Source organism: Saimiri boliviensis, chromosome 1 (assembly GCF_048565385.1).
Source record: "Saimiri boliviensis isolate mSaiBol1 chromosome 1, mSaiBol1.pri, whole genome shotgun sequence".
NCBI lineage: Eukaryota > Metazoa > Chordata > Mammalia > Primates > Cebidae > Saimiri > Saimiri boliviensis.
The window spans coordinates 242679108-242703629 of record NC_133449.1 but is presented as its reverse complement, the minus strand read 5'-3'; the positions used below and the strand labels follow the sequence as shown (position 1 = coordinate 242703629).

General features: G+C 35.8%; 1 protein-coding gene across 1 annotated transcript in view; it reads right to left on the bottom strand.

The window, feature by feature from the left end:
* The window catches only part of SREK1IP1 (SREK1 interacting protein 1), a 50990-nt gene that overhangs the window by 7334 nt on the left and 19134 nt on the right, over positions 1-24522 (bottom strand). The window contains exons 3-4 of the mRNA XM_003925800.4: positions 16190-16333; positions 2245-2317 (exon numbers count right to left, since the gene is read on the bottom strand). Of these exons, the coding sequence (XP_003925849.1) occupies positions 2245-2317; positions 16190-16333 (217 nt within the window). The remainder of the gene's footprint in view (positions 1-2244; positions 2318-16189; positions 16334-24522) is intronic.

The following is a 24522-nucleotide window of genomic DNA, read 5'->3' as shown; positions in this document are numbered from 1 at the left end:
GGAGGTACCAATGTAAATTTCAGGAGACTACAGGGCTCCAAGGCTATCCTGTGTCTGTATAGTGGCTTGTGTGACTTTTTTGACTGCCTTCCTCCTTTAGTGACTCCAAGGTTTCCCCTGTTTTTGTAAAGTTGTGTTCCTTTTTCCTCCTTGTTTGTCTACTTACTTAGACTTCTGACCATCTGCTAAAGCTTATTTTCTCATATATTCTCCTTCTCCCCTGCCTCTTAAAATTCTGTTATTCTCAAATTTTGTCTACTAAAGACCCTGCTTGACTTGACCTCTGGATTCTGACTAAAGCTTCTTCTCTGCCTGCACTTTTTTTCTTTGTTGGTTTTTTTTTTTTTTTTTTTGGTTCTGGAGTCTCATTTTTAACGCAAAATTTTAGACTGTGGCATAGTGACACTTTCAGGTGGTACTACCTCTGCTAAGGGTGCATAGAAAAGTTAATTGATCTTAAGGTTTGTGATACTCAAGGTAAAGAGGCCCAAGTAAGTAATCTGTTACTATAAAAGAAGTATACAGATATACCTCAACTTACAATGGGGTTACAGCCCAATAAATCTATCTTAAGCTAAAAATACACAAAATACACCTAACCTACTGAACATCATAGCTTGACCTGGCCAACTTTAAACATGCTCAGAACACTTACATTAGCCTCTAATTGGGCAAAATCATATAACACAAAGCCTATTTTATAATAAAGCATTGACTAGCTCATGCAATTTATTGAATACTATCCTGAAAGTGAAAAACAGAATGGCTATACGGGCACTTGAAGTACATTTCTACTACACAATCATAAAGTTGAAAGATCATATCGAACCACATAAATTAAGAACTATCTGTATTAGAATTTGGAAGACTATTAGATAACCTCATGTTTCCTATAAGCAATCCATCTTGCTGTGCTAGAACAAATGATTTAATAATATGTTAACAAAATCCTGAGCTCTACATTCCTGTTTTTATATTAACGATTATTAGTTAACTCCTGACACTTGAAAGTGAGCAACTTTAACTTTTCCAATTTATAAGATACCTGAAATAGTAAAATACATGTATTAAATGCTCTATAAAAACTACAAAGTGACAGTCCCTGGTTTCTAGAACCTATTCTGTATGAGAACTTTGTCTAAACTAGAAATAATTATGGTGAAGAGCTTTAAAAAAAGCCTGTATGTGCAAATTTATGCTAGTATGAATGAAACTGCATTCACTAACAAGAGAAGTAGCCACTTACTACTTTTAATAATTTCTTTAACCAGTTAGTTATTAAAAGAGTTAATAGTAAAAGTACACAGGTGGCTGAAGACCTGAAGGAACTTGGGATGCTAAAAATTCCTTTAGGTCTTTCACAAGCCTCATCAGCCACCATATATATATATATATATATATATATATATATATATATATATATATATATATATCTCACACATATGTATATCACATATATATATGATATACATATATATGACATATATATATGCCACATATGCACATATCGCATATATATACCACATATATATGTCACACATATATATCACATATGTCACATATATATATCAAATATGAACTTGTCCTGCTATGTATATATAAATGTAAATATGTGTATATGTATGTGTGTATGTGCATACACACACACACACACACACACACACACACATAAAAATAAATAAATAAATAAATATATTTTGGGGGGGTCTTGCTGTGTTGCCCAGGCTGGAGTATAGTGGTGTGATCACATCTCCTGAGCTCAAGCAATCCTCCCACCTCAGCCTCCCACGCAGCTGGGACCACACATACATGGCACCACACTTGGATAATTTTTCTTTTCTTTTTGCAGAGATAAGATCTCACTATGTTGCCCAAGCCTGTCTCAAACTCCTGGGCTCAAGCCATCCTCCCACTTTGACCTCTCAAAGTGCTGGGACTAAAGGCATGAGCCATCACACCTGCACAGCATGACAAGTTCTATTACATTCTATTAATAATTTATTAGCCATGGTAATATTACAAGAATACAAATATTTTTGTCAACTTCATGTATATGAGGACAAAATATATATTAAGAGTTTAAACTTAAGTCCAATTGAAAGTTTAGGTATTGATGAAAAAATATTAAATTAAGCACATTACACACTTACACACACACACACACACACACACACACACACATTTTACAATCCATCCTAAACTCAGTCTTGCTTTACTGTTTTTAAAAATGCTGTTAAAAAATACCTTTTCCTTTTTTTTTTCAACTTGATTTTTTCTTTGCTTTTTTCTTTTTTCTTTTCCTCTTCTTCATTTATTCCTGTGGGGGAGAGGTGAGAGACAAACATCAGGTCATTATGAGTCTATACATCAATATGGTATGTATATATGTTAAACTTTTAGCTGTTGGTGAATTTCACTGGCTAGGATATTATACTTCTTTTGCAATAATTTTCTCCTTTCTTATTTGTATCCATTAAAAACCTCATAAAAGTGTTAAACGTTTTTTGTGAACATTTCCAATACTAAGTGCATCAAGTTAAAAAATTTAAGTACCCCACTTCGAATACCCAGAGGAAATCAATGCCAGTGGTTTGATGGGTATCATTCAGGCCTTCAAAGGCAGAAGACTACAACAGTGCACAGTTTTAAAATTTTCTTTTGCAACAAAATTAGCATCATGTAATACGTATTATTCTCTAACTTGTTTTTTAAATGCACTATTTGGTGTTTATTCTTCTAGGCATTCTTTACATGAAACCAAATTTACTCATATACACAGTTGCATATAAGTTCCAAGTATTGTTTTGCCTTTGAAAAAATGTACTGTCCCATATATTTTGCAGCTAATTTTTTTTCACTTAACATACCAGATATCTACCTTTGTCATTAAACATATATCAGTATCATTATTAAACACAGAATAGTGGTCCCATGAACCATAGTTTATCAATTTCTACTCTCATTTTTAGAAACAATAAGCAGTGGAAATCCTTGTACTTATACCTTCATACATATAAGAAGTATTTCTGGGTGACAGAACTTGTTTACATATATTTTTTTAAAAATTAATTCATTTTACTTTAATAGAAGAAAATTAAAATACAGTTCAAGAAATAGCTTTCCTACAAGAAAGATTATTTCCTAAAGAGCTCTCTAAAGAAAAAAGACTATAAAAAATTAAGAGTTTGGAGCTTTTTTTTAACATTATATTTCAAATTTACACAGTATCAATTCACTCCCTGCTCTATATAAAAGATGACAAAATTAGCCTTTGCATTTTTCACTTCTTAACACTAAACCTCCCAATTTTTAGGCTTAATTATTTTTCTATTTTCAAGGTTGTAAACATTTTAATATATCTGTGTATACTCCAAATTTACAAATTTTCTAATTATAAAAGCAATGTACATTCAAGGTAGAGACTCAGTAGGTTACAGAATTAAAAGTATAGATAAGAGAATTAAGTTTTGCTATTTGGACTGCCTTTTAGTAGCCAGGAAGCCTTGGGGTTATTTGGCAAGGTACAGAATAGAGATCAATTTGTCTCATAAAATCCTAGGAGATTTTACTGACCACACTTTCATTCATTTAACAAATATTTACTAAATGCTTATGTGTCAGGTACTGTGTGCTACGTACTGGGTCTTTGCTGTCCATGATCCTTGCCCACAGGGAACTTACAGTTAAGTGATGAGAAAGAAAATGAACAGGCAAAGATCACAATCTAAGTGAAGAGCAAGAATAGTACATGTCAAGAAGAGGAAATCGGTGCCAAAGGTCCAAAGCAAGAAGAGTTTGGTGTGTTCCAGAAACTAAAAAGAAGTTGTTGTGGATTTCAGAAGGGGAGAGGCAACTGTGAATAAGAATGAATATGAACGAGAACAGATGAACAATATCATAAATACATGGAGAACATCTTGAAATGAGACACCAGAGAGGTAAGCAGGAACTTACTTCTTCAAGACCATGAAGGCAACAGTAAGGATTTTATATTCTAAGTGAGATGGACTGTGTGATCAGCAGATTTACATGGCAAATGAACTGGAAAGGGCTAAGGGGAAAAGGCAAGGGAATAATAAAGTAACCGGAGTAATCCAGGGCAGAGATAGCGGTATCCTGAATAAAGGCAGTGGAGGTGGGATGTGTGTGGGAAGGATGATGGAACAAAAGGACTCAAGGATAACCTCCAAGTTTTTAGCAGTGCCACTGATTAAAATGTGGATTGGTGGGGAGTGAGCTGGAGACTGGAGGACAATTGGGGGTGGGGAGTAAAGACTTCAATTTTAGACAAATGAGATCTAAAAGACCTGTTTGACATCCAAGTGGGTAACTGAAGGAGGCAGTTTGGTATGTAATTCTGAAGTTTAGAGAGAAGTCTGGACACACACTGATCAGCTTATAGACAGTATTTTAAACTATGGGGATTAAATGGAATCATTTATTAAAAGAATGATGAGAAAAAAAAAATACAGGGAGTAAAGCCCAGGAAGATCATTTTCATCTTGAGGGATTCCAATATTTACAGGCTGAGAAGAGCAAGAAGAGGAGCTATCAAAAAGACTGAGAAAGAAGGGCCACAGGGTTGGAAGAATACCAGGAGAACCAAGAAGTAGGAGTGTTAAAGAAGAAAAGGGCCACCTAGCAAGTAGTATCTAAAGGCCAAGTAGAATGTGGATATAAAAATATCAAATAGATTTGCCAAAAAGTAATTAAAGACCTTGACAAGTGGACTGAAAAATAAATGGAAATAAAAATGCAGAGACAGTAAGAATACCTTTTATGATAAGTTTAGCTAGGAAGCAGCAGAGAAATGGGCTGTTAGCTAGAGGGATGCAAAGAATCTAGGGGAGAAAGATGAGAAAAACGAGAAAAAAAAATTTATGCTTTTGAAATGATACAAAGAGGGGATAACTGAAGGAGCAAAGTTCTTTAAAAAAAGAGAATTCTTAGCAATTATAGTAGAACACACCTTTAAAAGAAGAGACAGTCCTTCCACTTTAACTGAAGGAAAGAAAAGAAAGATGGACATATATGCAAATTTGTGGATTCAGTGATTAGAAGCTGAGATGCTCTCATTTAGTGTCTTCTATTTTGTCAATGAAAGAGGGAGTCATTAGCTGAAGGAGGAATGGAGAAGTGGAAAGTTTGAAGACTGGGGGAAAGGTATAAAATAAGTATGGGGAGTGAACTTGGCAAACATAAATACAAGCTGAGTTTAGGGATCACAAATTTATAGAAACACAAGTCTGCCTCTTCACATTTACACTGCTGTAAGGGGATCAGCATGGATAAGGCAAAGAGAGGTTCATCCATATTTGGGGTTTTGCTAGATAAAAGATAAAGAAAGGGGTAAGGGAGTTAAAGATATTTGCAAAAGAATAACTGTGATAATGTATGATGGAATCTAAGCTAGATAAGGGGAAGACTAACTAGTAAAGAGCCTGAGGGTCTTTACATTAAATAAACTGAAAAGATAAGAACTAGGAGTAAAAGCATAAAGTGTATGACACTAATTTTGGATTCTGAAAACAAAGTTCAGGGTGCAATCATGGAAATGTGTGGCTGAGGTGAAGGGACAAAAGATAATTTTCAATGATAAGGTCAAGAAGATGAGGCAGGATGTTGGCAGGTCATTCACAGGTCATTTAAGAAAGTCTCTAAGAACAGTGAGAGGACTTGAGATGAAAAATAAAACAGTTCAGAGTTTGAGGCTGGAGGACTGCTTGAAGCCCAGAGTCTGAAACCAGCCTGGTCAACATAGTAACACCACATCTTTACAAAAGAAAACAATATCTGCCAAGCATGGTGGCACATGCCTGTAGTCTCAGCTACAGTGGAGGCTGAGGCAGAGGATTGCTTGAGCCCAGGAGTTTGAGGCTGCAGTGATTCATGAAGCCATGATTGCATTATTGTACTTCAGCCTAGACAACAGAGTGAGACCTTGTCTCAAAAAACAAAAAAGACAGAGGTCTTCAAATAATCGTGAGGAATAGCTTGAAGTAAATATATGAAGATAATAAAAATGGGAAGAAGCAGGAAGCTAAATGACAGGAGCCTCAAAAGGGCATTTTGCTAAGATAATACATTGATGACCTCTTGAACATATAAAAACCATGAGTTACTCAAGAAAATCACTGAGAAGTATGTAGTTTAAACAACTAAAAATGTAATCAAGAAAAGGCGGGGGAGAGGGGGAAGGCCAGATCAAATATAAAATGTATTAAGGAGGAAAGCAGTCTTGAAATTCAAAGGACTATTTTTAATGCCTTCTCACTCTCAGTTACTTCTCTTTCTTTCTGGGTGTGGCACTGGCCACTTCTTTCTTGAGTGCTATCAGCTAAGGTGTCAATGGTTGGGACAGTAAGTGGAAAAAAATGATAAAAAGCAAAGTGAAGAAAAACAGGATGGGGGAAATAAAGCATTTTTTAAAAACCACATCAAATGATAATGTACATTTGAAGACTCAGAAATTGTACAAATAAGTACTATAGATTACTAATCTCTATTTCTAGTGTCTAGGATTTTGTCAGTTATGCCAGCAGCTTTTTAGAAGACTAGTCAATGCCATTTGTCCTGAAAAACTTCTCTCCATTATGAGAGAAGTACTAAAACAATGCAAGTGATGAAATGCTGGGAGAGATTCTATACTTACGCATAAAAAAAATATATATGATTTTTGAAGCTCACTTATTTCAAACATGAAATACTTGGGAATGATAAAACACAATGTCAGCACAGGTTCCTATTTGCAAATGACATGACAATTTACACAGATATTCCTAAGGGGTCTACAAAAATCTAGAATTAGTGAGTTCAGCAAGAGGCAAAAATAAACATACAATAACCAATTTATATTTATTAGCAACAAACATGCAGAGAACAAAATTAAAGATACAATATCATTTATAATTTTACAAAAAAACGTTTATAAAACATGTATAGGACTTATATGCTGAAGACTACACAGTGCTGATGAAAGAAATCCAAGTTCTAAATAAACAAAGAGACATACCAGAACAACAAAGTAATGATGTCTATTCTCCCCAAACTGACATACAAGTTTAATGCAATTCCTTTTCAAAATCCTAGCAAGGCTTTCTGTAAATATAAATGTGAGTCTAAAATTTTTTTTTTTTTTTTTTTTTGAGACGGAGTTTCGCTCTTGTTACCCAGGCTGGAGTGCAATGGCACGATCTCGGCTCACCGCAACCTCCGCCTCCTGGGTTCAGGCAATTCTCCTGCCTCAGCCTCCTGAGTAGCTGGGATTACAGGCACGCGCCACCATGCCCAGCTAATTTTTGTATTTTTAGTAGAGACGGGGTTTCACTATGTTGACCAGGATGGTCTCGATCTCTTGACCTCGTGATCCACCTGCCTCGGCCTCCCAAAGTGCTGGGATTACAGGCTTGAGCCACCGCGCCCGGCAAGTCTAAAATTTTTATGGAAATGAAAAGGAACTAAAATAGCTTGAACAATTTTGTTGAAGAATAAAGTGGGAAGAATTAGTATCCCCATTCAATACTTATTTTATGGCTTTATTAATAAAGACTATGTAGTATTAGTGGAGGCAAAGACACACTGATTGATGTAACAACACAGAGAATCCAGAAACAAACACACACAAATATAACCAACTAATTTTTTTGGGGTGGGGCGGGGGGGAAGCAATTTAATGTGGGAAAGACAGCCTTTTAAAGAAATGATGTTGAAATAACTTAACACCCACAGGCAAAATAAATCAAGCCTCACTGCTTACATTAAAAAATCGGCTCAAAATTGGTCATGGACTTAAATATAAAATTAAAACCATAAAACTTTTAGAAAAAAATATAAGAGCCGGGCGCGGTGGCTCAAGCCTGTAATCCCAGCACTTTGGGAGGCCGAGGCAGGCAGATCACAAGGTCAAGAGATCGAGACCATCCTGGTCAACATGGTGAAACCCCGTCTCTACTAAAAATACAAAACATTAGCTGGGCATGGTGGCGCATGCCTGTAATCCCAGCTACTCAGGAGGCTGAGGCAGGAGAATTGCCTGAACCCAGGGGGCGGAGGTTGCGGTGAGCCGAGATCGCGCCATTGCACTCCAGCCTGGGTAACAAGAGGGAAACTCCGTCTCACAAAAAAAAAAAAAAAAAAGAAAGAAAAAAGAAAAAATATAAGAGCATTTTTCAGATCTAGGTATAGGCAAAGAGTTCTTATACTTGACATCAAAAGCAGTCTATAAAAGGAAAAATTGATAAATTGGACTTCATCAAAATTAAAAACTACTGCTCTGTGAAAGACCTGGTAAGAAGATAAAAAAGACAATGCCATACTGTTAGTAAATATTTTCAAAACAGGTATCTGACAACGGACTAGTGTCTAGAATGGTATAAAGAATATCAACATGTATAAAGAACATATAAAATATATACACATATCTACACATATATACACATATATGTATGTACGGATTAGTTATATATATTACATACATACATATATACATACGTCCATATCTATATATAGATATAGATATATAAAATTCAACATTCAACAGCAATGAAAAGATGTATAACATCATTAGTCATTAGGAAAATGTAAATTAAAAACACAATGGGCTATAACTACACACGTGTTAGAGTGCTAAGCACCAAACCCTGGTGACAACACCAAATGCTGGTCACTCATATGTTTCTGGTTGGGATATAAAATGGTACAGCCATTCAAGAGTTTGACAGTTTATTAAGAAACAAAACATACAACTACCATAACAATCTAGCAATTACTCTGGGGTATATGTCTTATAGAAATACTTATGTTCACCCAAATCCTGTTTATGGCAGTTTTATTAATAACCCCAAAATGACAACAATCCAGTATTTCTTTAACTTCCCTCAACAATATTTTATAAAATGTTTCAACCTTGTGTATCTTTTGTCAGACTTATTCTTAGTATTTTATTTTTTATGCTAGTGTACAAGATAGCTGTAAAATTGTAACTTCTGATTATTCATTGCCAATATACAGAAACAATTGATTTCTGCTAAATGATCTTGTGTCTTGCAACTTTGCTAAACACAGTTATTTGTTCTAGAATAACTGTGTTTATTTGGTAGATTCCATAGATTCTTCTACATACATGATAATTTCATCTGCAAACAAAGACAGTTTTTCACTCTTTCCTGAAATCTGAATGCCCTTGATTTATTTTTCTTACCTTATTGCAGTGACTAGAATCTCCAGCAGGATGTTGAGTAAAAGTGGTATGAGTGGACATATTTGCCTTGTTTCTTATGTTATGGAAAGCCTTCAAGTCTTTGCCATTAAGTATGATGTAACATTTTGGTTTACAGATTTTGCATGAAGTTGATGAAGTTCTCTTCTATTTTTAATGGGCTCAGAATTTTTTTTTATCAGAAGTATATGATGGACTTGCTCAAATAAATGTTCTTAAAATATTGTAACAATAATAAAGGGTTTTCTTTTTAGTCTCTTAAGTATCATGAATTAAACTGACTTTTGAATACAAAACAAATGTTGCATTCCTGAAATAAAACCAACTTAGTCATGATATACTTTTTATATACATCTGGGTTCAATTTGCTAAAATTCTCTTAAGAATTTTTGCATCTATATTAATAAGTCTCTTTTTTCTTGTAATATCCTAATCTGGTTTTGTTATAAAGGTAATGCTGGTCTTAAAAATTGAGTTGATAAATATTCTCCTCCCTTCAATTTTTTCTTTTTTTTTTTTTTTTTTGAAACAGAGTCTTGCTCTGTCTTCCAGGCTGAAATGCAATGACATGGTCTCAGCTCACTGCAACCTCCACTTCCCTGGGTTGAAGCAATTCTCCTGCCTCAGTCTCCTGAGTAGCTGATTTGTGTACAAATTGTATTATTTCTTCTTAAATGTTTTCTCATAAGAGAAGGCATTGGGCATCAAATTTGTTGAAAGTTTTAAACTAAACATTTAACCTAAGAGGTGCAGGGGCACTCTTCATATTTTATATCTCTTCTTCAAACTTTTGCTGGTTTGTATCTTTCAAGTAATTTGTACATTATATCTAAGCCAATTACTGGAATAAAGTTCTTTAAAATATTCCCTTCTTCCTTTTATATCCATATGATCTGCAGTATTGTCAATTCTCTCATTTCTGATATCAATAATATATGCTTTTTCCTTTCTTTTAAAAAAAATCTCATTAGTTTGGATAGTGATTTTTCAGTTTATGGACCTTCTCAAATAACCAGTTTTTGTTTTACTGATTTTCTATAGTTTTATTTTCCATTTCATTGATTCACCTCTTATCTTTATTATTCCTTTTCTTCTGCTTACTGTGGATTTAATTTGTTCTTTCTACTTGTTTGTTAAGGTAGAAGTTGAAGTCATACATTTGAGACTTTTCTTTTTTTCTAATATAAGTATTAGTACTATAAGTTTGTCTCTAAGTATTACTTTGGGGGCATACCACAAATGTGGTATTCACTTTCATTCACTTAACATTACTTTCTTTCTTTTGCTCTTTTTTTGTTGTTGACTCAACAGACTGTTTACAATTATGTTAAATTACAAACATTTGGGAATTTTCCAGGTAGCTTTCTCCTATGGATTTCTCTTTTAATTTCCTTGTGGTTAGAGCACATACTTTATATAACATGAATCCTTTAAAATTTACTGAGATTTATTTTACAGTAGAAAATAAATTTTTTTGAGACAGTATCTAATCTTGCTCTCTTGCCCAGGCTGGAGTGCAAGGCATGATCTCAGCACACTGCAACCTCCAACTCCTGGGTTCAAGCAATTCTCCTGCCTCAGCCTCCTGAGATTTGGATTACAGGTGTGTGCCACCACGCCCAGCTAATTTTTGTATTTTTGTAGAGACGAGGTATCCTCATGTTGGCCAAGCTGATCTCAAACTCCTGACCTGAGGTGATCCTCCTGTCTCAGCCTCCCCAAATGCCGGGATTACAGGTGTAAACCACCATGCTCAGCCCAGAATAAGGTCTATCTTGATAGGTGATCCACGTGTACTTGAAAAAAAAAGTGTATTTTGCTGTTGTTGGGTGAGGAGTTACATGAATGTTAATAGGTCAAGCTGGTTGATAGTGTTACTCAAGTCTTCCATGTCCTCAAAGATTTACTGTCTCCTTGTGCCACTAGTTATTGAAAAAGGTGTTGAGATCTCTGGCTACAATTGCAAATTCATCTATCTATAAGAATTTTTCTTTATGTTTATACAGGGATATGTTTCAGATATTTGTTATTAGATGTATAAACAAAATTTATTTTATTTTATTTTATTTTTGAGATGGAGTCTCACTCTGTTGCCCAGGCTGGAGTGCAGTGGTAAATCTCAGCTCACTGCAACCTCCGCCTCCCAGGTTCAAGTGATTCTCCTGCCTCAGCCTCCTGAGTTGCTGGGATTACAGACACATGTCACCATGCCTGGCTCATTTTTTGTATTTTTAGTAGAGATGGGGTCTTGCCATGTTGACCAGGTCTTAAACTCCTGACTTCACGTGATCCACCCACCTCAGCCTCCCAAAGTGCTGGGATTATAGGTGTGAGCCACCATACCCAGCCAACACTTAGAATTTTTATGTTCTCTTGACCAAATGACCCTTTTATCATTATGAAAAACAAAAAAACAAAAAAAAAAACTCTACATTTTTATTTCTGGTAATGTTCTTTGCCTTGAAATCTACTTGGTCTGACATTAAAATTGTCACTGTAGCTTTCTATTTAGTAGGTCTCTCTGTCTCTCTCTCTTTTGAAGTTATAATAATTTCAGACTAACTATTGCAAACATGTCCCAAAAAAGTTATGCGGAATTAACGAAATAAAACAGCAGCTATGGGAATAATTTCTTCTTTCACTTAGCAATGATGGATAAGGAGGTTTACTTAGTAGGTTATATACAGAAATTGGTTCTAATAAAAACAAAATATACAGAAGATGCTATCCAACACCAGCAGAATACATTCTTCTCAAGCACACAGAACATTCTCCAGAACAGAGCATATTAGGCAACAAAACAAGTCTCCACAAATTTAAGAAGAGTGAAATAATATTGAGTATCTTTTCTGACCACAATGGCATGGAAATATAAATAAGTAATGAAAGGGAAACTGGAAAATTCACAAATACGTAGAAATTAAACCACACACACCTGACCAACCATTAAGTCAAAGACGAAATCAAAAGAGAAATTTTAAAACAATCTAGATAAATGAAATTACAACACACCACAATTTATGGGACCCAGCAAAAGCAGTACTAAAAGGGAAGTTTATATGATAAATGATTGTATTAAGAAAGAAGAGGGCCAAGTGTGGTGGTTCATACTGTCTGTCCAAGAAAAAAAAAAAAAAAAAAAAAAGAAGAGTCTCAAAATAAACAACCAAACATTATACCTTTAAGAAACTAGAAAAAAAAAAAAAAAAAAGAATGAAATAGAGACTAGAAAAATAACAGAAAAGCTCAAAGAAACTAAGAATTTTTTTAAATAAAAAATAAAATTGACAAATCTTTAGACTCAGAAAAGAGAGGGCTCTAAATTAGACCTGAAAGAAGAGAGTATAAATGATACCACAGAATTATAAAGGATCTTAAAGACTACAATGATATATACATATGCCAACCAATCGGATAACCTACAAGAAAACATTACTCAAAATATACAATGTATCAGGACTGAATCATAAAGAAATTGAAAATAGGAGCAGACCAGTAACAACTAAGGCAATAATCCTCCCAACAGAGAAAAGACCATGACTAGACGGCTTTGCTAGTGAAGTCTACCAAACATTTAAAAAGCAATTAAGCCAATTCTTTTCAAGCACTTGGAAAGAACCAGAGAGAAGAGATCACTTCCAAACTTATTTTGCAAGGCTGGCATCACCCTGGTACCAAAGCCAGACAAACATACCTTAAGAAAATAAAATTACAGGCCAGGTGCGGTGGCTCACACCTGTAATCCCAGCACTTTGGAATGCTGAGGTGGGCGGATCATGAGGTCAGGAGATCAAGATCATCCTGGCCAACATGGTGAAACCTCGCCTCTACTAAAAATACAAAAATTAGCTGGGCATGGTGGCACGCGCCTGTAGTCCCATCTACTCAGGAGGCTGAGGCAGGAGAATTGCTTGAACCCAGGAGGCAGAGGTTGCAGTGAGCCAAGATCGTGCCACTGTACTCCAGCCTGGGCAACGAAAGTGAGACTCTGCCTCAAAAAAAAAGAAAAGAAAGAAAAGAAAATTAGAGACCAACATACCTGATAAACATATATGAAATAATCTTCAGCAAAATTCTAGCAAACCAAACTCATTAAAAGGATTATACACTATGATCAGGTGAAATTCATCCATGGGACGCAAGAATGGCTCAATATATGCAAATCAATAAATGTGACAAACTACATTAAGGAAGGCTAAAAATCAAATGAATATTTCAATAGATGCAGAAAGGGCATTTGACAATCTTTGTGTTCATGGATTGAAATGCCTATATTATCTAAAGCAATCTATGGATTTAATGAAATCCCTACCAAAATATCAATGGCTCTTTTGACAGAAATATTAAAAAAATCCAAAAATGTATATGGAACCACAAAAGACCCCATATAGCCAAAGCAATCTTAAGAAGAACAAAGCTGTAGGCATCACATTCCTTGATTTCAAAATATATTAAAAAGCTATAGTAATTAAAATAGTATTGTACTGACATAAAGACAGACACATAGATGAATAGAACAGAACAGAAAGTCCAGGAATAAACACAGGCATATATGATGTCTTCAGCAAATGGTCTCAGGTCAAGCGTTATATCCACATACCAAAGAATAAAACTGTACCCTCACCTCATGCCACATAAAAAAATTAATCAAAAATGAGATATCTGAAAACAACTTTATTCTATTTTCACACTTGGCTAATAATTTGGTTGAGAATATTATTCTGACTTGATATAATTTCCCTTCTAAAATTTGAAGGCATCCCAACATCTATTAGCTTTCAGGACTGCTTTGGAGAAGTGGAAATCTATTCTGACTCCTGATCTTAAACTGATAACCTGTTTAATCCCTGATCCTGGAAGCCTGGGTTGTATTTTCCTTGTTCCATGTGATATGAAGTTTTATGATGGTGTGCTTTTGTGTGGGTCTATTTTTAGCTCTGTGTTTGGTACTTGCGGAACCCTTTCAATTCTAAAACTAATGTCCTTCAATTCTTGGAAATTTTCTTTCTGGGACTCATTTGATTGAAGTATTTCCTAGACTAATTGTGATATATGTCTGGGAACCAAACAGGTGAAGAGGGCTGGAAAGTTCTCAGCCTTTAACTTCCTCCCTGTTTTCAGCTATGGTTAGTGTGTCCCAGTTTAAAGAACCTATATTTCACCTTGTCTAGAAAATAAACCTCCAGTAGTCTGCTGGGGTGACGAAGGGAAGTCATCTGTCTTCACAGAGGAAGGGAACTGAAGATCTAACTCGCAGAGACTTCCAACCAATCTTCCTGTTTTTAGTCTTATATTCAACCCCAAGGATACTAATTATCATGTCTTTAGGGGATTTTAGAATATGTATCAGGTTACTTCACAGCTTTCCATACTGCTAAAGGTACCCAAGAATATTAATTATCATGTCTTTAGGGGATTTTAGAATATATATCAGGTTACTCCACAGCTTTCCATACTGCTAAAGAATTTACCTTTTTCAAGAGTGCAATCAGTTATCACCCATCTGCTTTTCAGTTTCCAAAATATTACTGCTATTCCTTCCTAGTTCATTTTCTTTGCCTTTCTAAGTTTATGCTTTTGAATTTTCTACTTCTGTCATTTTAGTGGTATTTCAGTAGAGAACAAAAGTAAGGGTGTGTATTCAACCAATTATCTTTACCCTGAAGCTGTATATACTCATATATGATATGACTCTTGTTTGCTGTCTTTGTGATTCTTTCCTTCTTTTTCCTTTTCAGCTTGTTCTAGCTCCTCACATTTGACTTCTTCACTTATCTTAACTGGACATAATATGGAAAGCTTGACATTAAAAACAAAATTTATTGTTTACTGTTCACTGATAGTCTAAACTAAAATGAATCTAAAATTTGCAACTCTGTCATTCCTTGTCTATTCATATAAGTTATATTTTATTTCAGAGTGATATTTACCACATCACAGTTTGTAGTTTACAAAGTAGTTTCATTTATAGCATCATATTTAATCCCTAAAAACCCCATTGCAAGGATGAGCCATTTTATACACAATGTGAAAAAGAAAAGGTTAAATAATAGATCTACAATCCACTCTCTCTAGGGAGAGAGGAAGATGTGCCCAGAAAACACAGACCTGGAGAAATCTCTCTAAAACACAGACCTGGAGAAATCTCTCTGAAACACTAACAACAAATCTCCTGGAAAAATAAATAAATAAATAAAATAAATGATTATGTGTTAGCTACAGAATCCTTATTTATATAATTATTATTTATATACTTTTAGTAGGATGTAACTGAGATTGTTTATGGTAAACAAACCTGGAATCTATGGATTAATGGGACATAACTCCCTGGAAAATGTAACTATCCAAGCATAAAATGAGTATGTTTTATGACCAAATCAACTTTTTTTGCTGTAAGTTAATATTAATCAGAGTGGGTTTTGAAACAGAAGGGAAATACCTGGGGAGCTGTATTGGCATGACTAGAACTCTCTGCTTTGCCTATGCCTCATGATCACTTGTATACTTGAAATTATTAGTGAAGCTTGATACCGGCTAAGATCGCTGATCTGCATGAGCATGATTTGACAATCCAATATTTTGTGTTACCCTACAAGGCAGCTGAGCCTCAGAGTGGTTAAGTGACTCGGTGCAAATCACATGCCAAAACAAATTGCCAAATAGGACTAGGAACCAAATCTTAAATAACATTGTTTTCAGCCATTTGACACATATTCTAATGTGATGGGGGGAAAACAACAACAAAAAACATGAGCTGTGTATCAGAAATAGACTTGCCTCCTGGATCCATAACTGATTAGCTGTTCAATCTTAGGCAAATAACTTACAATATTTAAAACCCATTTCCTGTGCAGTAGCTCTTAGATGAACTATAAAAGCTCTTAATGATAAGTGTCATGGATAAGCATGACATAATATGACAGAACATTTACAAACATTTCTAAAGAATAAAAAAAAAATTCTATTGCTTACTTTTTTCCTGTAATGCTTGCAATTTATTCAGTTCTTCATTCTCTTCATCACTATCTTCACTACTTGTACTGCTGACATCCAAAACTATGTCCCTTTTAGGATCTACCCGGAGAAAATTGCGGCATTCAAAAGTCAGGTGACCAGCTAAATGAAACAAACAAAAAAAATGTGACTGATAAAACTGTAGATACATTATATACACATACATACATACATATATATATATATCTTAGCCAGTATCAAGCTTTAGCCAATATCAAGTATTTTTGTATGTTTTGTTGCTTCACTGTAACCAAGAAGTTACAATTTCAATAATATGATGTAGAAAACTTTAACTTTTATTCACTTGGTGGTAGTTTGATTATTTTCCCTATACGTTTTCATGAATGTAATACTCAAAGAATTTTTTCCTTTTGTCATCAGAACTCCTTATTCATATGCATTTTTTGGAGCCACTTCTTATGGATTTCAAAGTAGTGAGTTATTCTATTTCCCTTTCTTAAAATACAATAATTTTTTAAATAAGTAAATTTTTAAAAATAGCATCATATTTGGAATTTTATACTGTATTCCTTACCCATACTTTTTCTTTCCCAGTATGATTAATATGCTTATGAAATTACATACCTTTCATCTAATTGAAGTTGACATAATAGACAAGCATTAATACAACTGAATGTGCTTCAGTAAAGAATACCTAAACATTTAATTGTTGCATCATTCCTCTAAAGCAGGCGTCCCCAAACTACGCCCCGCGAGCCGCATGCGGCCCCCTGAGGCCATTTATCCCCCCCCCACCCCCGCACTTCAGGAAGGGGCACCTCTTTCATTGGTGGTCAGTGAGAGGAGCACAGTATGTGGCGGCCCTCCAACGGTCTGAGGGACAGTGAACTGGCCCCCTGTGTAAAAAGTTTGGGGACTCCTGCTCTAAAGACTCTACCCTATAAGAAAACTACAACAGTTATCTACTTACATACGATATGTTTTAGAAAGTCAAATATTACAAACACCATAAAAGTACAGGAAATAATACAATCAATACCTAAATATCTACAATTCATATATTAACATTTTGGCATATTGTAAATTTGTTTAAGGAAAAAGCTCACTCACATGCCTGTGCGCGCGAGTGTGCGCACACGCACACACACACACACACACACACACAGCTGGAGAGCTTGAATCAACTTCTGGAACACTTTCTCAATCTCACCCCATTTTTTTTTTTTTTTTGTCCTCTGAAGTGACTGCACTGAAGTTGGTCTCTATCATTCCCAAACATTGTGATATGTATTTTTCAAAACAATAAACTCAATTATACCTATTTTTCCGTAATTTTTCCCACCATCCAGTATTCTGTGATTTATCTATGTTAACATAAACAGGTATGATTTGCTCATTTTATCTAATCGATAATGTTCTACTGTATGAAAATTATATTTATTTATTTATCGTACTACTGATAGAAATGTAGGTTGCTTCCAGTAGTTTGCTATTATAAATAATGTTGAAATTAGTTGTACATGTCTCTTTGTGCACATGTACTAGGTTTTCTCTAGCGTTAGCTTTCAAGTTTTCTTAACAATTGAGAACAATGAAAAATAATGCAACCAAGTGCACTCACACACATATTCATGGATAAATACACCCTAACATACAAAAACTGAAACAAAAGTTACATGAAGGATTTCTACATTCAATGTTGAAAAAAACCAATGCTAATGGTGACTGAATAATTCATTTCATGATCCACTAATGATTCACTACAAGTCTATGCTAGGATTTGTTTCTAGTTCTCTCTTATTCTGTAGGTGAAAAACTTTGGGAGGCCTAGGTTTATATCAGAGACTCTCTGATTAGAATTCCAATCTTGCCTGGGCAGGGCCCTGGGCCTTGGTTTTATCCCCTGCATCCTGCAGGCCATGAAAAATAGAGTTCAAGAGCCTTGGCTTCATCAAATACTCCCAAGGCTTAATTCCTGGAACTTCTCCTTTCCTTTGGTTGTTGGCCTTTGAATATTCCTTAATTCGTTATTTTCTTCCTGATATATTAATGTATCTAAAATGTGTACTGCACATTTTATACAAGTTTCTTAGTTGTTTCTTAATCTAGTTTGGCATATTATTAAAACAAGTTTTCCTCACTGTGATTTCCTTTCAAATGAATCATTCAGAAGCACTGTTTTTATCTTCAAAATAAGGAGTTTTCAGCCTTTGTGTTTATTGTCTATCTTTAAATTTATTACACTCTTACCTCAGCCTCCCAAATAGCTGGGATTACAGGCACAAGCCACCATGCCCCGCTACCTCAGCCTCCCAAATAGCTGGGATTACAGGCACAAGCCACCATGCCCCGCTAATTTTTGTATTTTTTAGTAGAGATGGGGTTTCAACATGTTGGCCAGTCTGGTCTTGAACTCCTAACCTTGTGATCTGCCTGCCTCGGCCTCTCAAAGTTGATGAGACTTCTTTTGTGGCCTAGGATGTAGTAAATTTAGGAAAGATTTGTTATGTATTTTTAAAATGTAGTCACATACTGCATAACGGTGTTTAGGTCAATGACAGACCACATAGACAACATTGGTCCCATAAGATTACAATACTGTTCCTTTTCAATGTTCAGATCTGTTTAGACACAAAAAGTACTTAACACTGTGTTACGACTGCCTACACTATTCAGTACAGTAACATGTGGTACAGGCTTGTAGCCTAGCTACAACAGCCTATACCATGTAGCCTAGGAGTGTAGTAGACTATACATCCAATTTTGTGAAAGTATACTCTATAATGTCTACACAAAGATGAAATTGCCTAATGACACATTTCTCAGAATGTATCCCTGTATACAACTATATATTGCTATTTGTTGAAAAGGATTCAGTGTTTGCTTGTTTAACTCTGTTCCATATTAATTTTTTGTCTAATAATTTCTGATAGAAGTACTTAAAATTGTACAAGTATTAATTTGTCAATAATTGCTATTATAAACAATGCTGAAATGAGCAGCTGTACATGTCTCTCTGTGTGGATGCACCAGGTTTTCTCTAGGGTAGATTTGTCAATTTCTCCTTGTAATACAGTTTTTGCTATATATATTTTGAGACATTAGTAAATGCTTTCAAGATTATTTTATCTTTTTAGTTTATTGTTTTTGAGTTTGCCTGTATCCCTAGTAGTGCTTTTGCCTCAAGAGTCTGAAACTACAATGTTTCTGTTACAGAAGGTAGCTAGTCAGGCATGAGCAGGAGAGGGCTCCTCGACTCACAAGCAACATCAGGCAACTAACAAGTGATGGTCCAGCAGCTGTCACACTGTCTCTCTAAAATGATAATCAGTCACTGCCAGTGCCAGGGAGAGGAAGTTTCTGAATAGATAAAAATACCGAAATTAGGCTGGGCGCAGTGGCTCACACCTGTAATCCTAGCACTTTGGGAGGCCAAGGTGGGTGGATCACCTGAGGTCAGGAGTTCAAGACCAGCCTGGCCATCATAGGGAAACCCCATCTTAAAAAAAAAAAATATCTGAAATTGATAATCAGCAGCTTCCAATAAGATCTCAGGAACTGGGCAAGTGGGCTCACGCATATACATTAAGAGGTAAAATGAAGGAGTATGACCTTCAGTGGGCATATCACCAGAAAAGGGAAGAAAGCCTCAGGTGAACATGTGCACAACTCCAGTAAACACACTGTGCATGCCCACCTCCCAAGCACACCAGGACACCGCACATAAGGGAAGAATGAAGGGAAAGGGGCACGAGATGCTGGAAGTAGGCCAGCATGCAAAAATGCTAGGTTGAAGGTTAAATGGGGCACTTGACCTTAAGGTGCCTGTCTGGGCCTCTTCCAAGTATACTTTCCTTTCTTTCATCCCTGCTTTAAAGCCTTTTAATAAACGTCCACTCTTGCTCTGAAACTTGCCTCAGTCTTTTTTTCTGTCTTATGACCCTCAGTAGAATTCTTTTTTCTGAGGTGGCAAGAATTGAGGTTTCTGCAGACCTATATGGATTCGCCACCAGTAACTCAAAGACCCGCCACCACTAAGAGTTCCACTAGTGTTCTTTTGTTTATTAGGTGTTGAGTAATATGAAATTGCCATTTTTGTAGGTAAAACAGTGGAATATAGCAATGTTCAGTCAAATATGTTTTTTCCTTATTGCTTTATTTTGAAAATTTCTCTGTAGTTTTTTTTTAGTTTCATGTGTAGTTTTATTAATCACAACATGTAGTTGGACTTAATTTTTTAAATTTGATTTGATAGCAGCACAATTTTTAAAATCAGTTTCTTAGCATGGGAAACATAGTTCCTGCCTATAAGAAGGAAGCAGTGTAAATTCACTCCTCACACCTACATGTACTTACAAGTTGTAAGCTGACGTTGCCAATTCTTGATTATTCATTTTCTTCTAATTATTTTATGGAAGCTCAAACATACTATACGCATTCTTGCTTCTTTCTTTAGACAGTGAGTGAAATTTCTTCTAATCCTTGCTTCGCAGCCTTTTTGATGAATCTGACTTTATGTGAGGGGCTCCACCCTTGCCATACTGCCAACAACAAGGCTTGAAGGCTTCACTCCACGGCTCTCAAAGGCCTACCCATTAGGCCTATGAATCCACTGTTTTCAGCTAACATCCCTGCTCTGACTTCGAGCTCCTTTTCTTGTCTAACACCTGGGGATTTCCCTTTCATTCTTTTGAGCTGATTTGTTGTTGTTGTTGTTGTTGTTGCTGTTGAGATAACACTTTTTTTCTCCTGCATTATTATGTGTTTGGAGCAGAATAGAAGGCTTTCTAGGTTTGGCTTGCCTCCTTGATCAGAACTCCTGATGATACAGGCAGGGCACGGTGGCTCACTTGAGTCTAGGAGTTTGAGACCAGCCTGGCCAACATGGCGAAATCCTGTCTTTACTAAAAATATAAAAATTAGCTGGGCATGGTGGTATATACCTGTAATTCCTGCTATTCAGGAGGCTAAGGCACAAAAATTGCTTGAACCTGGGAGGTGAACGTTGCATGAGCCAAGATTACGCCACTGCACTCTAGCCTAAACAGCAGAGAAAGACTGCTTCAAAAAAAAAAAAAGAACTCCTGATGATACAATCTTTACTGAATTAAGCTAGCTTTGTACCCAAATACCTCTCATTGAAATAAATATTTAAATAAATAAAATTCTTAAACAATGACCACACTTCAGCAGTCTCTGCTCCATATCCATTTTAGCTTTGCTTCAAGCAAAGTGACCATAAGGTGATAAGACAAATTAATACAAATAAAGTTCCTTACTGTTTTTTTTTTTCTATTGGGGAATAAGTTAGTGAAGCCTAGGAAGTAACTGTGTTCCAAATTACAGTTCTTATGGCTAGCAATCTAGATGTTCTTGCAGCAAACAATGCAGAAGAAAAAAAAGGTGGAGGGCTCACCCTTCTTAATTTTAAAACTAACCATAAAACTACCGTAATCAAAGAAGTTGGTACTGGCATAAGAACAGACATACAGATCAAAGGAATAGAATTGAAAGTCTAGAAATAAACGCATACATACATAGTGAACTGAGTTTTAGCAAGAGTGCTAAGTCCATCCAGGGTTGAAAGAATAGTCTTTTCAACAGATGCGACAGTGACAACTGTATTTCCACATGGGAAAGAATGTAGTTGAATCCCTCACCTCAGACCATATGCAAAAATTAACTAAAAACAGGTCAAATAAAATATAAAACCATAAAACTCTTAGAAGCAAGCATAGGAGCAAATGTTCATTACCTTGAATTTGGCAATGGATTATTAGATCTGACACCAAAAGCACAAGCAACAAAATGAAATACAAATGGCCAATAAGCATATGGAAAGATCCTTAACATCATTAGTCATTAAGGAAATGTAAATCAAAACCACAATCAAAATGTAAATCAAAAACCACTTCATACCTATGAGGATGATCTAAATTGTTTCTACTCATAACACTTCTGACATCAATTGTGTGGGTTTTTTCTACACCAAAAGCCAGTTCTTCAACTTTCTGGACACTAACTGGGTGTCCTGCAATTTAATTCAATTCTGATACTACCCATGGTTAGCACAAGTTAAGGGCTCAGACCCACAAGACCATTCCCATTTCAGATGCCAATCGTAAGACTGGGTCACAGCTTTATAAAGTCGGGGGTTTCCACAACCCTTCCTCTAATTTGAAAATTTGCTAGGAAGGCTCACAGAACTCAACAGAACAGTTTACTTACTATTACCAGTTTATTATACAGCACGGAACTCAGAACAGCCAAATGGAGGAGATGCATAGGACAAAAAAGGGTCATAGAGCTTCCATGCACCGTGTGTGCCAAAAACTGCAGTACTTCTATGTGTTCACAAACCTAGCAGCTTTCTGTACCCTGTAGTTTATGGGTTTTTATGAAGGCCCCATTAGATAGGCATGATTGATTCAGTCATTGACCACTGGTGATTAAACTCACTCTAGCTCCTGATCCCTCTCCCCTTTCTGGAGATCTGGAAGTGGGGCTGAAAGCTCCAACTTTCTAATCACATAGATTGTTCCTCTGGCCACTGGCTCCACCTTGAAATTATCTAGGAGCCTCCCAAGAATCACCTTATTAGTGTAAACTCAGGCATGGTTGAAAGGGGCATGCTATGAATAATAAAAGATGCTCCTATCATCCCTATCACTCAGAAAATTCCAAGAGTTTTCGAAGTTCTGTGTCAAGAACCAGGGTCAATGACCAAATATATATTTCTTATTATCACAAATGGCTATTTTTTAAAAAGGAAAATAACAAGTATTGACAAAAATGCAGAGAAATTAGAGTCCTTTTACATTTCTAGTGGAAATGTAAAATGGCGTAGTTGTTATGAAAACCAGTTTGGCACTTTTTCAGAAAAGTCAACACAGTAATTGTGCTCCTATGTACATGCTCCAAAGAATTGAAAACAGGGACTCAAACAGATACTTGTATATCAACATTCATTGCAGCACTATTCATAATAGCTAAAATGTGAAAACAACCAAGTGTCTATCCACAGAGGAACGGATAAACAAAATGTGCTATATACATATAGGAAATAATTCAGTCATTAAAAGGAATGATGTTATAATACATGCTACAACATGGATGAATTATGAAAACATTTAGCTAAGGGAAATAAGCCAGACACAAAAGGACAAATACTTGTATGATTGTACTTATATAAAATATCTAAAATAGGCAAATTGACAGAGATAGACAGAGGTTACTAAGGGGAGAGTTACTGGTTAATGATTACAGATTTGGGGCAATGAAAAAGTTGTGGAATGTCTCACTGCAACCTCTGCCTCCCGGGTTCAAGCGAATCTCCTATCTCAGCCTCCCAAGTAACTGGGACTACAGGTGCATGCCACCATGCCCAGCTAGTGTTTGTGTGTGTGTGTGTGTGTAGTAGAGACAGGGTTTCACCATGTTGGCCAGGATAGTCTCAATCTCCTGACCTCGTGATCCACCTGCCTCGGCCTATGAAAGTGCTGGGATTAACAGGCGTGAGCCACCATGCCCGGCAACAGAGCGAGACGCCGTCAAAAGAAAAAAAAGTGGTAATGGCTGTACAATATTGTGAATTCATTTACTGTCACCAAATTGTATAGTTAAAAATGGTTATAATGGCAAATTTTATGTTATATATATTTTAACACAACTTTTTAAGCAAAGTGAATGAAAAGGAGCATGGCATAGTGTTAAGTCTTACAGATAACCAGAATTCATATCTCAGTTTTCCCACCAACTAACACAGTAACCCTGGGCCTCAGTTTTCTGATTTGTAACAATAACAAAAATAACAACAATTATTGAGGACTTACTGAAGCCAGTCATTCATCCAAACACTTGCATGAACTCATTTAATCTTCACAACTCTATGGAATTAGGTACTGTAATGATCTCACTTCACAGACAGGAAACTGAAACACAGTGATGAAGCAATTTGCCTAATGTCACATAGCTAGTAAGTGCCAGCAGAGGTTTGTAACTAAGTAATCTGGCACTACAGAGCTACTGGTCTTGAATGTTCATAAAACCGGAGATCATGAAACCTACTTGACAGAGTTGTTTTAAGAATAAAATCCTATCTTTCATGAATTAGTACAGAGCCTAGCACCAAATAAGTATTTAATACATGGTACCAGGCTATGACCATTTATTTTACTAATACAAGGAAAACAATATTCTCCCCTTTCTTCCATCCGGGAGTAGCTAGGTTAGCAAATGCCAAGTAATTAAAAAAAAAAAAAAAAACCCTCCAGTTTCATTTTGACTGTGCGAATAAAAATCTGACAATGTACACACACAAAAAAACCCTC